At 33.1% G+C, this 18,069-nt stretch overlaps 1 protein-coding gene across 1 annotated transcript; it reads left to right on the top strand.

Moving 5' to 3' along the window:
• The first annotated feature begins 13,501 nt into the window (after positions 1–13,501).
• LOC134690326 (uncharacterized) lies at positions 13,502–17,848 on the top strand. Its single transcript, XM_063550292.1, has 3 exons — positions 13,502–13,611; positions 14,593–16,337; positions 17,735–17,848. The coding sequence occupies exons 2-3, from the start codon at positions 14,684–14,686 to the stop codon at positions 17,743–17,745; spliced, it is 1,665 nt and encodes a 554-aa protein (XP_063406362.1). The 5' UTR covers positions 13,502–13,611; positions 14,593–14,683; the 3' UTR covers positions 17,746–17,848.
• Positions 17,849–18,069: the final 221 nt, after the last annotated feature.

Below are 18,069 nucleotides of genomic sequence, written 5' to 3' on the forward strand. Positions count from 1 at the left end.
TAATGCAAAAATTATAGATAAACAGTAAACAAAATATTGTATACTGGGTCCGTCCTGAATATTAAATCTACTCAGTAGCAGTCGTGTCTGATTATTTTTATGTTTTCTTTATTTGAAGAATTCTGTATTGATAGCATATCTTTGTTTTTTTTGAAACAGTTATAGACTCAGAAAATTTTGAATCTTTATTATGTTGTAAAGACAATTTTTGATTGTTGACTTTTTGGGTTATTTTGTCGCGGTTGCAGTTATTTTGCAAAGCATGAAAACATATCTAATCATAGTTGTGTCCCTGATAACGTCATTAATTAAAAGATTTATTTGCGACATGTTACGTTGTTGTACGCTATATTTTGCTATCATTTTGCAGTAAATATCTGTTGCTTTATAGTAATGTTATGGTCTTCCCTTAAATTTAAATTGGTTTTTAGATATCATTGTAGTGAATCATCTATTTAAAATACCAAACTTTCAAAAGATACAAAGATGTTGACGTAAAAAACTTTATAAATACAAACATAACTAGCTATATGATAATCTTTACCGCTGTTTTTAATGGTTTATTGTTTAAATGCCGTCCTCGTCGCAGTTGGGTAGCCCCACTATTTTGACACCACGTTAGTCCCTGAATGCAAACCCTCATTACTATGACCCCTCATTAGTCCGAAATCCATGCAATATTATTTTGTGTTATTTTGATACTGCCCCAAAGAAGTGGGGTCCCCCAGCTATTCCGAAACCTCTTTAGTTTTAAAACACAACTGGTTTGACACCTCATTTGTCCCACAACCCAATAGTCTGACACTCCATAAGTCCGACACCACTTTAGTCCAACATTCCATTGGTTTGATACCCCATATGTCCGACAACTTAAAAGTTGGACACCTATAAGTCCGACATAATTGAAAATCTGCTTCATAGATCATATAGCGTTCTATATTGAAATATTGGTCAAGAAAAGTAGAAGACAACACTTCCAATCTGTTATGTAAGAAATGCCATGCTACTTTTAATATAAGGCTAACGAATTCCTTGTAATGTTTTGCTCAAATAGCTCATACAAATTTACATGTGATCTATCTTTTTTATTAAAACATTTCGCTAAAAATTAATATGATTGATAGTTTGCTTAACAACCAGTGACAATATTTCATTCTAAGTAAGGAAAAAAATCAACTTATAATTATGCAATACTAGTAAACGAAACAGAACTGGAGGAAAGTTGGAAAATCTGGACTGCCACTGACAAATGAGGGTTTATTGGAGAGGGTGGAATGAGCCAGCCAGAGTTCTTAACGTTCAGAGACTGTGATCGTCTCTATCTCTCTCTGGCTGCGTATTTATTTATTTTACACAGCAAAACAGACATCCACTTTTACAAGGGTTTTACTGTCGTTCGAAAAAGACCAAATGTGTACATGATTTTATCTCCAAATTACCCCGCAGGTAATAAGCAGTCTCTCGTCACAAAGAAAATATCCAGACCGCAAATTTACTCTCCGAAACGGTCAACACTGAAAAGACTTTATCTAAAATGAAAGAAACTTATTTTTTATCCAATTTCTCTATTTATTATGTATCTACACTGTTCTTGAATTAAAAGATCGAAAACTTTTTTTAAAAATTTTAAATATCCATAGTAAAGTTGTATTAACGATGCCATGATCATTTGAATCTTAGGTGAATACTATGAAAACTGTTAGAATTAATGACAACGGATAGAATTTGACATCAGAATGGTCTTGCAGTGAAAATCTCCTATAATAATCATACGTTTGTTAAGGATGTTCGCTGCTCAGTTTCAAAATAAATAACTTTTCATGAAACTAGTATATATTGATAGGGGATTAATTGGGGTTGCAAAAAAGCAAAACAAATATAGGGGTCAATGTGCTCGTTTTCGAGATATCAGCCCTTGGAAAATCTGGCGGGAAAATGTTCTCTCTTGATTTTTCATAGCTTTATCATTGACCAGTCAAAGTCCTCAAATACTATGAAAAAAATAGATAAGATTTTATGAGACTGTTACAATTGGCTTATAATAATACATGTAAAAGATTTATAAAAAGAAAAATGGGGGTTCATGGGCCAATCTTTTAATGCATTCAAATGGATAAAACCAGAGGATTCCGAAAATCTGACAAACACCCAAAAGATGACAAGCAGACATCCTTAAGCCAACAAAAAAAAGTAATTTTATCGTTAGTTATCTCAACGAGATTGATTTTCTTTCTTGTGCCGGAACGGAAATTTTCAATCAACAAGATCAAAGGAAACATTCGTTAAATAGTGAAAATAGGTGGTAGTAGTGATTTTCTTTTTTTAAATATACATTTATTACATATTCATTGAAATAAAAACAAAATAACACTGTATCGATGTTCCGTTCACGCCAGCTTTGCAAATAATAGATCTCTTTAAAAAAAAAAACAGAATCAAACACAAACAGTGACCATAACTTATAACACACGACTTGAACAATAAAACAGAAATAAGATGAAAGTTTGTTCGCGTGTAGAAATGTCGTAATCACAATATTTTTAATAAATTTTGCTGTTAAAAACTGACACATTATTCCTACTACGGATTGATCAGTCTTTGTTCTTGCCTCTCAACGTTGTTTGCATGGCAAAACAACCCAACCCAAAACAATGAAAGACAAAAAGTTGTTTCATTGATGAGAAAGTCACGTATGCTTTAAGAACCTTTTTTTTTTTATCTTTTGATGTAAATTTGTAATTGGCACAACTTTTTGGAATAATTATTAATCTTTGAGTGACCTTACTTGATTATCTTATTGGTTTTGTTAACCCACATACCCAACTATATCAGTACTATTCAGGACTGATAACTCTGTCGATAGATATTATCGGGTATACACTATTGTTAAAACCAGATCAATCGTAGTATAGGTCTCTGTTGAAGTATATACAATAACTTATTTTTTTACTTTATATCGATTCATTGCCTGGATTTATAGCTTTAAATATTGAATTAAAAAATAAATAACAATAAAATAATATGCAATGAAATTCATTTAAATTAAAATTTGAATCAGAATGTTTCTTTGGAATAATTATAGAAACATATATAAATATTTTAATGTCTTTTAAGCAAAAAAAAATGTTTTAAAGAAATTTTCATAATATTCATATTTTCCTTAAGTTTATTATGAAACAAACTTCTTCTGATATGACACGGGAAAGAGAAGATATTTATTTGTACAATTATGAAAACTTTTGTATATCACAAAATTTAAACTCTGGTAAAACATGTATACACAGGATGTTAAATGTCACCTGGTCAGTTGCTTTTTTTGGTTTGCACGTCTACCTGACAATATATTATGATGTAACATTATAACTCAAGTAATCATACGTAAGAATCGTTTTAGGGATCCTTTACTATGACATATTTAAATAATAGTCATGGAATTTTTGATAATTATCGTGCATGCAACGACACTTAAATTGGATTTTTGTTTACATACATTTAGGATTTTGGGACGTACGATAGGTTAGAATATCATTATTGATTACACCAGGTCGGAGGAGATAACACTACAAAATATTCTAAATATAGAGTAGTCAGACGAAAAAAAATGCCCATAGAAGACTAAAAACCTGCTCCTCCCCCACTCTTCAATATTACAATGTTGCACTGTTTAACTGAAGAAATTGTCAAAGCAAATAGATCGAGTGTCTTCTTCCCTAACAGAAACACACATAAAAAAATAATAATATCGCAAATAATACACGATTTTAATATAATATAACCTTCATAAGTTCATACCAGTTACCCTTTGATAAAGGTATGGTCTAATGTTGTTATTTTTAATCAGTTAACATCCCGAACGTCCATGAAAAATTCGCCACTGGACAAAAAAGCAAACTGTATTTCTCATCTTAAACTTTTAAAAAATTGTCACTTTTGGACGAAAAGCAAACAATTATTTCTTATCCTGAACATTATAAAATATTTGCCACTGGACGAAAAGCAAACAATATGTTATCATCCTGAACATTTATGAAAGGTTTGCCACTAGACGAAAAGCAAACATTTGGTCCTTACCTTGCCTACTTAGGAAATATTTTCCACTAGACGAAAAGCAAACAATAAGTTCTCATCCTGATCATTTATGAAATATTTGCCACTGGACAAAAAGCAAACAATTGGTTCTCATCATAAACATTTATGGAATATTTTCCACTGGGCGAAACACCATTACAGGAATGGTCTTACTCTTTTCTTTTTATCGTTAATCGTTTATCTCGTCCTGAACATATGGGTCTTCAACGGAGCGAGAAAAATTCCGCATCCGCAATTGTACCTCCCCTAAACAATGATGTATACTGTTTCATCGAAATGGACGCCACAGCTACTGAGCTAACTCCAAAACACAATTGACCTAAACAATCCCCAAAACATACAAGACTTACAAAGTCTAGAGATTCCTGACTAAGGATAAGAGTGACAATTCAACGGGGCTAAAGAATTTATTATACAAACATTAAGTAACGGTCTTGCAGGAGATGAATTAGTGTGCAAACTTTTAAAATCGGTTTGATAGTTATTTTGTTGTGCTTATTGTTAATCAAATGAGCGAAGCCATTTTGCAACGGTTCTTATGTTTTGCTATAACCCTACTGTCCCAGGTCAAAGAGAAAGTTGAGTTTTCACAAACAAATATCCTCGCGAAATTCGATATTTGCCTTTATTAGATACTTCTAACCTGTAATTTAGCGGTTATTGTTGGTTTGTAGTCTGTCATATTATTTTTCTTTTATAAATCTCTCATATATCTGGTCTTTCATGTGAATTGTTTCACAGTTTTATCCATGAGCCTTTTATAACTGACTATGCGGTAGGGGTTTTGCTTATTGTTAAATGCTGTACGGTGACCTTAAACTGCTTAAATCCACTTCATTTGGACATCAACTTGGTTAGTTTATTGGCAAAAATATCAAATCTCTCTATTATATATTTTCTCTTGGTTATAATTTGAACGTACATAAAAGTTGCAAATACACTCATAAATATTGATGAAGAGGCATAACTCCTGAATAATTATTGTATTTCATAACTAAAATCAAATCTCTATACCTAAATGTGAGATTAATGTACAGATATAATTTGTTTTTGGTACAATTTCGTGCATGGATGATAAAGTAATGACTGATATCGTAGTGGTACAAATCAGTATACTCTGGTTTATTGTTATATACTACATTACAGTTACATGTATATCTAATTTTCATGCATTTCTATAACTTTCTATCGTACTATATTAATAATAGAGCAGTGCAAGTGCATGGTAGACACGTCACTCTTCTGTAATAATTCGATTTTTCTAATAGAATGGATTTGAGTAGGCAGTCGTATTTTCCCGCAAAACATTTTTCAATCATCCATGCAGAGTTATCGTTCTTTGAGATTGCAAAAGTTCTTGAGATATTCTAACGCATGCATGTGAATAGATATTTATGGTATTTTTTTCTTATATGTATATTCATATAATAATGACAAAACATTTTAATATTATTAATTTATCTTCTTGATAAGTATTCATTGTAGAAATTAATTCATAACAAACGATAAGGAATGTTAGTTTGCACTTGATGATGTTTACGTATTCATCATGCTAACAGATCGGTTAAAATCCTAAAACGAATATTACGTAATGAAAATCTAGGCGAAATCAATACACTGGAATGCCTTCACGTCAATCGCTGTAAAAATTATTAAATAAGTGATACTTGATTTATGCAATTTAGCTTCTTCAAATAGCTGCAATTTTAGCTTATATAAACTGCCAAAAAAAATCATTAAATGTTATACAAAAAGGCTGTTCCATGTATGTTATTAATGAGAAGAATGTTTTTCACCTTGTCAAAATGGATACCATAAGGGGTTTTTATTCCACGCCCTTCTAGTAATCGGCGGGCGTTCTTTCCATCTGGTGAAAGTACGACGACATTGTTACTCATCAAGGATACCACATATACATTGGAATCGTTGTCAATTGTTACTCCCCGAATCAATTTCAACATTGAGTCATCTTTATATTCCCAAATCTTCTGTCCTGTTATTGTGTAGCATGTAACAGTATTTGATCTATTACTTGCGTGGTATATCTTATCTTTAGATGATGTAACATAGTTCCAGTGCTGGGTACCATGGATTGTTACTACTGCGGCGGTAAAACTTTCATCAGCGATGTCTGCTGTTTGAATACCACTTCCTGTTTCATAATATATCAATCTTCCATTTTGATGTGTAACACCGAAGCATGCATGAGATGCTTTTATCCTTTTAACAATCTTTCTATTGACGATGTTGATAATTTCTATATGATAAGGCTTTTTATTATGGGTGACAGCGACCGAATTTTCGTCAATACATGTAACATTTACAGGCCAACGTGATACAGGTATTTCGCAAACAAATGATCCATTTTCGTTGTGGATTATTAGACGATCATTGTTTTGATCTACGAAGACAATTTCCCTAGTAGGCATGATAGTGCAGCCAGAGATTGTAAGTGACTTTCCCCGGTGCGATATATCAAAACGTTTTAATAATGTAAGATTGATGTCATTGATTGTGTTTGATATCTTCGTTACCATTTGTTGAGCTTGTTTTTCTCTTTTCGTCGTCATGGTGATGGTAGGAGGATCGACTCCAACCGATATATCTCCCATGTTTTTCATGGAAAGTATGTCAGACATCTTTCCATCTATTCTGCATATCAGGTTTATTTGTTGAATGCTTCCATCTTCTATTAAAGACTGCATAAATTCCTCTTCCTTTTGGATATCGGCCTCAAACATTTTACCTCCGAAAAATGTCTGAAGGTCAGTTGCAAAACTTTTCGTCGAAGAGATATCATTCTGTATCTTATCTATTGTTTTCCCATGGTCTGAGAGTTTTGAAAGAAGTCTCTTTATTTGTGATTTAATTTTCTGTTCTGCAGCTTGGATATCCAGTTGTATTTCCTGTTCAAGTTTATCTAGATGTTTGGTGATTTTTGTACGAATCGTTTTTATGTCTGCCTTAAATTTCTCTCGCTGTTCTTGTATTATCTCCAGATTCTGTTTTCGGTCTTCCGCGATTTTTTCCATGTTGCTTTTCATATCTTTTAAACTTTGTTCCATCATGTCAAATAATGCGGAGGTTTTCGATGTTTTGACAATTTCATCCACTGCTAACAAGTCGCATTTATTATGACTTGTCGTAATGCAGAGAGGACAACAAAGTTTTTCATGTTGGGAACAATAGTGCTGATATTTTTTCTCATGATCTGTGCAGTATTGATTTATACTAGCTATTGTAGCCGGTATTCGTTTATAATCATTCACGGAAATAACTTCATGATTTCTTGTGGCCCTTGAAGCTTGATGGTGTTTTTGGCAAAGTGTGCATAGCCCTTCTTCGCATTCAGGACACCAGTAGTCGGCCTCTCTCACCACGTGCTGGGTTTCACACACACCACAACATGTTCCACTGGCCGTGGCCATTCTAATCTGAAAACAGATTCGGATAGATAAAAACGAAATGTATGCTTCACACATTGTACATGTGGTCTTATAATAAGTTGATAAATTCTAGATATTCTAGAAGCCCACGAGATCGTGGTACAATAATGAGCCACAGGGATTCGGTAAGCACATTAAAATTTAATCCTAGGATTTTTCAATATACAGATATTGATAGTAAACCGCTCATAGCTAGAAAACAACGGAATATGTATGCCAACGTTAAAACGATAATAATTTTCAACAAACGTCAGGAAATACGAAAGAAACAATCGAAAAACAGTGATTGACAAACTTCTATCTTATAACCGAGTCCTATGTTTTTCAAGTGTTGAAACACGGAGTTTTTAAATTTCGCGGGCAGTACGTCAACTAATCATGCGCAAAAGCATATACATGTACGACACGGATCTATAACGGTCTGAAAAAAATAGATTATTTTCTCAAAAAATGACGTTTTTTGAGAAAAATAGATTGTTACAAAGACAAATCTAGAAAGTACAAAATACTACATATATATATATATATATACGTCATATCACAAATATGTCTGACGTTGTATGGTTTCAAGGGATACTATGCGGCTCAATGAAATTTAGGTCTCTTCCTTTAGTAGTATAAAGATTATTGTTTTGTTGGCAGTTTATTTGTCTTAGTGCTTTTATGTTGTATTTGGACGGTGGTTGTTTGATTTTGGCATGCCGGACATGGTGTGTAAGCATCCCGATGTCTGTATTCTGAATATGGACGTTCCTGATGGGGTTGGGCCTTGTGTATACTTCAGCATGACATGTTCAGACGCGAGAGATGTTGATGGTGTTATATTGCCCTTGTGGTTATATTTTACATGATTTGTGATTTCCGAAAGGAAGTCTGACTATTCTTTGCGCGGTATATTATATCAGCTACAGGAGCTCTTTTGTCGGCGTTTTTGTCAAATTTACTATCTATTTTAACAACTTTTCGAAAGCGTCTTCCTTTGTAAAGATTATGTGCGTGTTTGTGTGGTTGTTTACTGTCAGGTGATTTGTATGTCTGCGATAAATGATTACCAAGTTTTGGCAGCTGGATCCCTTTTATTGTCACATTAACCTTTTATCATTTATGTCTGTTTGGGTACCTCACTCAATTGTGTCAACATAATAGTACTATAAACAACTGACTTGCACATTGATAATATGTGTATTTCCTGGTGTTTCTATGGAAGGTCATAACAATGAATTCGAAAGTACTTTTGGTTAACTCAGAGATTTCCCCCAAAAGGTATTTCGCCATGACATTGATTTGTATATTAAATAAGTATATGTTAGTTATTTTACCTTAAAATGAGTATTCCATCATAAAAAAATCACCATCAAAACGCACAGGGTCACTAAATCAACCCGGATGTATAAAGTTTCGCAAATACGTAATTCATGTAATTCTATATATATGATCTATACTTTCCATCGAAATAAACGCAACACATGTATTAAAATGACTACTTATTTCTTAATTTAAATATTGTATCTTCCAGCTATCAAGAGAAAACTGATATTACGATTAAAAAGGGACTCGACAATTATAAACACTTTGATAATAAAGATATAAATGTCAAAAGGCAGTTAATAAAGAATTGTTTACTTGACCTATCCTCATTCGGGATTGTATTTAATAGCAGCAGTGATAAATATTTTTTATTTTTTTTACCCATATTTTCAGAATTTTTGACTGCTTTAGAACTGTTAGACTATTAGACTCAAAATGATCTGTAAATTATAAAGACAACTGTTTATTGTTGAATATAAAAAGATAAAATAAAGACTGAGGTTTTCCCGATTTTAATAGGACAAATACAGTGTTTTTATAGGTCGAGGTGTCGAAATTACCGTAAAAGTGTTTGGCTGTTCCCTTGTTATCCTGAAGGAGTCTGTGTATTGCAGTTCATATTTGATGAGTTTAAAAACTACGAGCAGGGTAAATATATGTTGTTTCATAAGAATATATAATAAAAGTTTATTTTAGCTGCTTAAATGTATATATTTTAAAGGATAATTACGGAAATAAATAATATAAACAGTATTTTCGTGCGCATGTGTCAAACATAGTTTGTGCTCATTAGAACACAGCTCTGTTTACAAAGCGTAATAAGGACGTCATATTAGAATTATCCTTTAGTCATTCTGTCAAGAGTTGCAGTTTGTTCCCAAGCATGATAATATATTCAATCATAGTTCTGTCCCTGATGGCGTCATTGATTAAAAGCTTTATTTAACTTAGCGCAATATGGTATGTTGTTGCACGCTACCCTTTGCTACCGTTCTGCAGGAAATATGCAGTTGCACAACGGTAATGCTCTGGTCTTCCTTAAAATTCAAATTATTTTTTTTTAAATATCAATACTTTCAAAAGATACAAAGATTGTGACGTCAAAACCTTTATAAATACAAACATTACTAAGATAATCTATATCTGTATCTACAAAATGTATCTACAAAATGTATATAGTTTTATTTCTTATTTTTTATTGTTTGGATACTGTCCTCGTCGAAGTTGGGTCGCCCCGCTATTTTGACAGCATTTTAGTCCCACACCCAATTAGTCCGAGACTCAAATAGTTGACACCCCATTACTCTGAAATCCTAATAAAATGACACCCCACACGTCCGATATGCATGCAGTTTTATTTTGTGCAATTTGAATACTGTCCCAAAGAAGTGGGTGTCGCCCCGATATTTTGAAACCCCGTTAGTTTGAAACCTTATTGTTTCGAGAAGCCACGTGTCCAACAATCCAATAGTCCGACATGCCATAAGTCCAACACCCCATTGTTTCGACACCCAACTGTCCGATATCCCAATAGTCTGACACCCCGTAAGTCCGACGCCACATTATCCAAACACCGTATTGGTTTGACACCCCATGTATCCGATAACCCAATAGTTCGAAACCTTATAAATTCGACATCCCATTGGATCGACACCCTATTTCCTCGACAACTCATTGTTCGTCATCCCATACATCCAACATCAGTCGTAATTGAAAATCTGTCTTATAGATTAAATTGGCGTGACATAGGAAAACATTGAATTAATGTCTTCTTAGTTTAAAGACAAGGAGAAGACAGTACTTCCCATCTGCTATGTAAGAAATTCCATTATCATAATATCATACATAAAAGGCAATTCAATTCGATTCCTTGCAATGTTTTGTGATCTATCTTTTTCATAATAACACTCGCTAACTAAAATTAGTATAATTGAGCATAATGTCCAGAGACCAATATTCATTCATATCGAGTAGGACAATTAACTCACAATTATACAATAGGTAAGAAATTCAATGCGGAATCGACCGGGACGAAAGCTGGAAAATCAGCTGGTCTGCCACTGACAAATAAGGGTATATCGGAGAAGGCAGAAACAGCAAGGATTTTGGCGTTTAGAGAGGCTGGGATCGTGGCACTCTCTCTCTTTATAAGGCATCGGATTAAACGTCTGATTGGATGTGTCTGCGTATTCATCCATCCTACACAGCAAAACGGACGTCCAATTGAGCAAGGGTTTTACTGTTGGTCAAAAAAGATAAAACATGTTCATATGTTCATATATATCTCAAAATTACCTTTTAGTTGATAAACAGTCTCTCGTCGTAAAGAAATATATATATCCAAACCGCAGTATACATGTTATCTCCGAAACAGTCAACACTGAAAAGACTTTTATCTAAAACGAAAGAGACTTATGTTTATCCAATATCCCTATTCATAATTCTATATAGATTCTACCACTGCATCGAGTGTAGTACGATATTTATCCACTCGAGACAGTTAAATTTTCAATTTTAAAACGCGAGGCTTGCCCGAGCGTTTTAAATATCTAAAATTTAACTGTCGAGAAAAAAATACCACTTTACGAAAAGGCAAGGCAAACAGTTAGTTCTCATCCTGAACATTTACGAAATATTTGCCACTGAACGAAAAGTAAACAATCTGTTCTCATCCTGATTATTTATGAAATAGTGGCCACTGGTCGAAAAACAAACAGTATGTTCACATCTTCACCATTGATCAAATAATTGCCACTGTACGAAAAGCAAACAATTAGTTCTCATTCTTATCAATTAGGAATTGTTGCCACTGGACGAAAAGCAAGCAATTAGTTATCATTTTGAAAATTTATGAAATATTTGTCAATGAACGATACCAAACAATTAGTTCTCATTCGGAACATTAATTGAATATTTGCGAATGGACGACAATAAAATAATCAATTCTCATCCTAATCAATTAGAAAATACGGCACTGGACGAAAAGCAAACAATTTAGTTTTCACCCTAAATTTAAGAAATATTTGCCACTGGACGAAAAGCAAACAATTGATTCTTATCCTGAACATTTATGAAATATTTTCCACTAGTCGAAAAGCAATCAATAAGTTGTACTGAAAATTTATGACTTATTAGCCACTGGACGAAGACTAAACAATTAGTTACCATACTGAAAATTTATGAAATGTTTGCCACTGGACGAAGACCAAACAATTAGTTTTCATTCTGAACATTTATGAAATGTTCTGCCACTGTACGAAAAACAAACAGTTAGTTCTCATCCTGAACATTTATGAAATAGTTGCCACTGGACGAAAAGCAAACAACTTGTTCTCATCCTGATCATTTATGAACTATTTGTCACTGGACGAGAAGCAATCACTTAGTTCTCATCCTGAACATTTATGAACTATTTGCCATGAGACGAAAAGCAAACAATTAATTCTCACCTTGAAAATTTTTAAAATATTTGCCACTGGACGAAAAGAAAGCAATTGATTCTCATCCTGAACATTTATGAAATATTTGCTCCTAGACGAAAACAGACTTTAAATTAGTTCTCATCCTAAACATTTGTGAAATATTTGCCACTGGACGAGAAGAGCGATGGAAAAGAAATGTTCTTGAGACATATACAACTATTAAAGAAATAAATAATGCTTAACCCTTCATAGGTTCTGAACTTTTTTATAGTTCATATGCTGATTTTAGATATTATACTTCAATAACCTTTTATAAATGATCTCATCTTTTTTCATATCGAGGTAATAAATGAAATTATTTATATATTAGGCCTATAGTGTCGTTATTTTCACTGCCCCCTCTAGAATTACTTTTCGACTATAAAACGGACGTCTACACCCTTTGGAATGTTGGTGTGCTCTTGATGAGATGGACAATACTGCAATCCAATCAAATGCGCCATTTTTAGTTTCGCAAAATATAATAGACTCTTTTAAAAATAACCAAACAACAATTGTAGGGGGATATTTATTATGAGAAAAACACCATTGTCATTGAAAATTATGAGGCCTAAAATTTTGATTATAAATGAATTGATCAAATCAAGTCTTGAATATGAACATGATTTCAAGTGAACAATAATAATTGCAAACAAACCTGAAGAATACAAATATCAAAGTTTATATACAAATACCAGGACAATGAAATTTTGAATATATTGTTGTTCAGATGTAAAATCTTCAACCAAACACTTTAATTAAAGATTATTGCTTTTCGTCATAATTTTCAATTCAAGTACATAAAGTTATTATAAGCGATGCAGGGTTGGATGATCTTTGCTTATAGATACCAATATAAACATTCGTTTTACAAAAGAAGTGTATTCATAAGGATGTGAAAGGAAATCATGTCATCATATATAATGCATGGGGTACCTTTAGGGTAATTCAATTTTATTTATAAAATATAACCATTAAAATTTTAAGATAATTTTATTTTTTTATGACAAAAAATAATTATTATTTTTAAATATTGAATGGTCATATTGAGTTGAAATCTCTTTGAAATATATTTTTTCTAATTGTTATGATCTAAATTTTCCAATAGTTTTTGATTTTACGTAACCCCCGTTTTCTTTTATAATTCTTTTAAGTTAATTCGCCTGAAACGTGGTTTATTTTAGTTCATGCAGTGACGTATGTGTCTTTGTGGTAAATATTTAGGAGTATATCATAAATATTTTTGGCGAACATTTTAAGGAACATTTTATCCCACATTGGTGGCTGAAAAAAATCGTCGTTTTGCGGTAAGCTAAAACATTAAGGCTATCAAATAAATGTAAAATAATGAAAATGAAAAAAAAAGAATGTTACCTAAATTTCTGATAATTATTGTTTTGATCGAGATAAAAAAAAATACAACAAAAGAATGGTTTAAAATGTATATTGTTGACGTGTATTTCAATCTTGAAAGAGAGGTTTCTTATCTATGGAATTTCTATAAACAATCTGCGCATATTTTATACTCGTATGAAACAATATGTCTAAGAAAAAACGAAGTACATTATGTAGTATGTATTTTAGTTACATGTATCTAGAAAAGGGAAATGTACATGGTTTTATTCTATGTTTCCCAATTATTTCATTGATGCGTTTTCTGTATCACAAATTCCCTTTCTTTTTTTCATAGTGAAGGTTTTAAACGATTTACGTCCCAGCAATGTGCCCGCAACATTTTATCCATAGTTAAGGTTATCAACGATTTACATGTAGGTGGCATCAACATGACCACAACTTGTTTCATAGTGAATGGAATAAAACGATTCAGGTGGCATGTTCGTAATATTTTTTTCATATTGAAGGCTATAAACGAATCAGGTGGCATCAATATGTCCGCAATTTTTGTTTTCGTATTGAAAGTAATAAACGAAGTAGGTTATCTTAACTTATGAGGGTATAAAAGTGCGAGACAAGCTTAGAATGATGAAATATAACCATCGGGTATTTACAGTCTGCCAGTATAGTGATTTCAACTAAGTGCTAGAATAAAATTGTAAGTTTTATGTGTCGATATAGTGCTTTCCTGTATTTACCATCTTCTTTTCTTAATTGACACCTTCAATGAATTGTAATTATGAATCTCTGGTCAGTGTATGAATTCTATCCAGGATGTGACGAGGGAAATTCGTCGAAAACAATCTTCGTCTTTAAATACAATAAACAACTTTGAATTTGTACCGCGATATACAATTCGAGCTTAGTTTTATTCTTTCCTCTTCTATTTTCAGATCAACTGTCAAAAGCAAACACCAACAGAGTACAGACATAATCTATACTGTATTTGTTGGAGACTTTATAAAATAGGAAAGTTAAATCATAATGTTTTACTCAAAATCACATTTCAACACGACACCGGGTGATTATAAAATACATTCTTACGACAAAGTTCATGATTATAACCATGTCCACGACTATAATCATATTCATGGTTATGATAAAATACATGAATATGACAAAATTCATAAATATGACAAAATACGAGAATACAAATATCACGAATATCAACCTACAAAAACAGAACAGAGAAAACCACGACCAATTATTGAGAGACCAGCTGCGCAACCCGTAAAACGGAAACGGAAGTCAAGATTAGAATGGCCGGACAAACCAATTTATACACATACGTTTAGACCGTATGAATATATTCCTCCGCCTCAAATTCGGAACTATGAATATAAAGAATATAAGATGGACAAGGATTATTACATTTTTAGAAAATTAGTACCGTATAAAGGCAGTGTTGATTATAAATTAACTCCAGAAAACTATTATCCGTTCAGATACCGTAGAGGAAAACAAAACAGAGAAAATTTTAATAATAACGAAGACATTAATAGGGAAGCAAGTTTAAGAGATATAGATTTAAAAGAACCGATTTATAAACCAGAAACACGACGTGAGGTAAAGCTCCCAACTAAGTACGTATATTTGCCAAAGGCACTTCGAAAAACGCAAGCACAAGCAAAACCTCCAACACCAGTTTATAAACCAGAAGTACGCAAACAGGAAGTTTTGCCTACTGCATTCGTTTTCGGACCTGCTATTACCAAAAAGGCTGAGACAAAGCCACAAACACCAGTGTATCAACCAGAAGAACGCCAAGAGGAAATTCTTCCGAATGCATTCATGTTTGCTCCTATTGTAATTGCAAAATCTCAAACTCAAGCAAAACCACAAACTCCGATATATCAACCTGAGGAACGTCAGGAAACTGTTTTACCATCAGCTTACGTCATAGCACCAATGGCGGTGCAAAAGATCGAAACACCAACACCTGAAAAATCATCTAGTCCTGTAATAGTAACACAAACTGTAGCTGCGGCAGCAGTCAGACGTGCTTCTCCAGTACACAAACCAAGTCCTGATAGGAGGATTTTTACCCCTATAGGGTCTAGGTCGCCTTCTCCAGATCTGCCACCAGTTGGTGCCGTCATAACAGGAGGTATAATTGGAGCAGCTGTAGTCAGTAATAAATCTGTTAAAAAGGAACCAGAAGAAATACCAAAACAGGCTACTCCAAAACCACCATCCCCCGAGCGCCAACGATCGCCCTCGATTCAAAATGTCGTGGTTGCAGCGGCAGTTGTAGCCACCAAGTCACCCATTCCTGAGCTAATATCAAAACCATCAACACCCCAACCACCTCCTGTGCAACCGGCATCAGCACCTAAAGCAGTTGCGGTAGCTGCATCAAATACCGGTAGAAGCGCAGCAGCAAAAGTTGAATCTCCTAAACCAGAAAGAGCACCAACACCAGCAGTAGAAGCAAGTGATGCCCCAGTAGCTAAGGCGGGAGTGGTTGCTGCAGCATCGGTTCCTGCTTTATCGAAACCGGCACCGCAGCCTAAAACTCCGAATGCACCAAATAATCAGTATATCGAGGAACCTTCCACCTGGTCTCCTGTTCCGAATAGAAAGAGAGGTCTACCTCCAGAAATTATTGCGACAATTGAGGCATATGACAGAGCGCATGGTTAGTATAACGCATAATACTTTACATCAGTGCATACACATGCATATAGTGCTAAGGGAGCAACAATTTAAATAAAAGGCGGAGGGGGTCAGACGCTATCAATCAAAATAATGTTTCAAAGCTTTACACTATAAGGTATGAAGAAAATCTTTATTTTTTTTTGGTCATCAGTCTGCTTGACCACAATGTGATTTTGTCAAACTCTATAATAATAATTGATAAATAGTAAAATGTGTTCGTTTCCTGTTAATTATAAAGACATACTTATATGGATTTGAACACTCATACCGGTATGATCCAGATTTTGTATATGTCATAAGAAGATTTGATTTGAAAAGATGTCATCAATTAATAATCTGTAGTTTTCATAAAATAAGCCCATGGTTCGTCTGCAATCTATTGTCCCATTCGTGTCAAATTAACTGTTCACCAAAAACGTGAATGAAAATTTGAATTTTTAATTTTTATCAAAAGAATATAATTATTTTTACATAGACAAATTCTATTTTTAATACCAATTGACGTGTGACTGATTTCCATATAGATTTTATTACTTTTATAGGTTATGGTGTTTACTATAAATATGTATTTAAAACATAAGTTATATAACATAAGATAAACTCGGTTTAACTGCAATTCGTAATCTGTTCATGCTGCAAACCGTTTTTTCATACTTTTCTCAGTAAACTAGATTACTTGATGTTTAACAGCTCACTGGTGTTGTAGTGTGTATGTTTTTTTTTTTTTTTTTTTTTTAATCTTTCAAGCACCTACTAATCCTCTCCATCTATCCCATTCATTATACTAGTCAGTAGGAGTTGGATAACGCTTCCCATTTTTGCTGATATAAATCTGATAAGTTTGTTAAAGAGGCAAAAGATGCTAAACCAGTTTAAAAAGATGAGATCAAGCCCATACCATAACAATACACTAAAGTCCTGAAAATGCATGAAATATTTGCCACTGGACGTTAAACAACCAACACACAAAATAGAAGTCATGGATATCAGGACTTACAAGACAAAATGAATATTTAGTAGCTAATTTTATACAGTACCAATTTAGGGTGGACCATTTAACTATAAAAGTTCAACTCAAGATAATATGCAATAAAGTAGAAAATAAATCAACAAAACCAATAGTAACAGTAACTATTTAAGATCCTTCTTTAAAAGTACATGCATGTTCGATATGAGCCAAGGCTACGTGTTAAAGGCCGTACTTTGATTTATTATTGTTAATTTTTCAGACATTGACTTGGATTGAGAGTTGTCTCATTGGCACTCTTACCAAATCTTTTTATTTATACAAATATGCATAAAGATTTATTAAAATCTACATATACCACTCTATCAATCCTACATTTATATTTAACGTTTATGTTTACATTTTTTCAGGCAAAACATGAGGACAACAGACAAATTAACAAATCTTGTTAAGCTGTTTAATTGACGACGACGCATGTCAGAAAAAAACATTTCTCCCCCCTCCAGAGATTGTAAATGATAGCAAAGGCCTACGAGAAACCCTACATTTGGGTTTGGAAGTTACATTTGTATTAAAAATCATCATTCCATAACTTGCCTGTCTTGCCATGTTGTTATATAACTATTATTTTGCAATAATACTGATGATGAATAAAAAAAAAAAAAAAATGATTTAATGAATTACTGACAGTATCATTATATCTACATCGTCAATTTTAAGTTTAGAAAGCGAAAGTTATTATAGA

The sequence above is a fragment of the Mytilus trossulus genome, chromosome 11, assembly GCF_036588685.1.
Source record: "Mytilus trossulus isolate FHL-02 chromosome 11, PNRI_Mtr1.1.1.hap1, whole genome shotgun sequence".
NCBI classification, from domain to species: domain Eukaryota; kingdom Metazoa; phylum Mollusca; class Bivalvia; order Mytilida; family Mytilidae; genus Mytilus; species Mytilus trossulus.

Bases quoted from the DNA above. Each gene is read 5' to 3' on its own strand.
- LOC134690326 (XM_063550292.1), top strand. From the start codon at position 14,684: ATGTTTTACTCAAAATCACATTTCAACACGACACCGGGTGATTATAAA.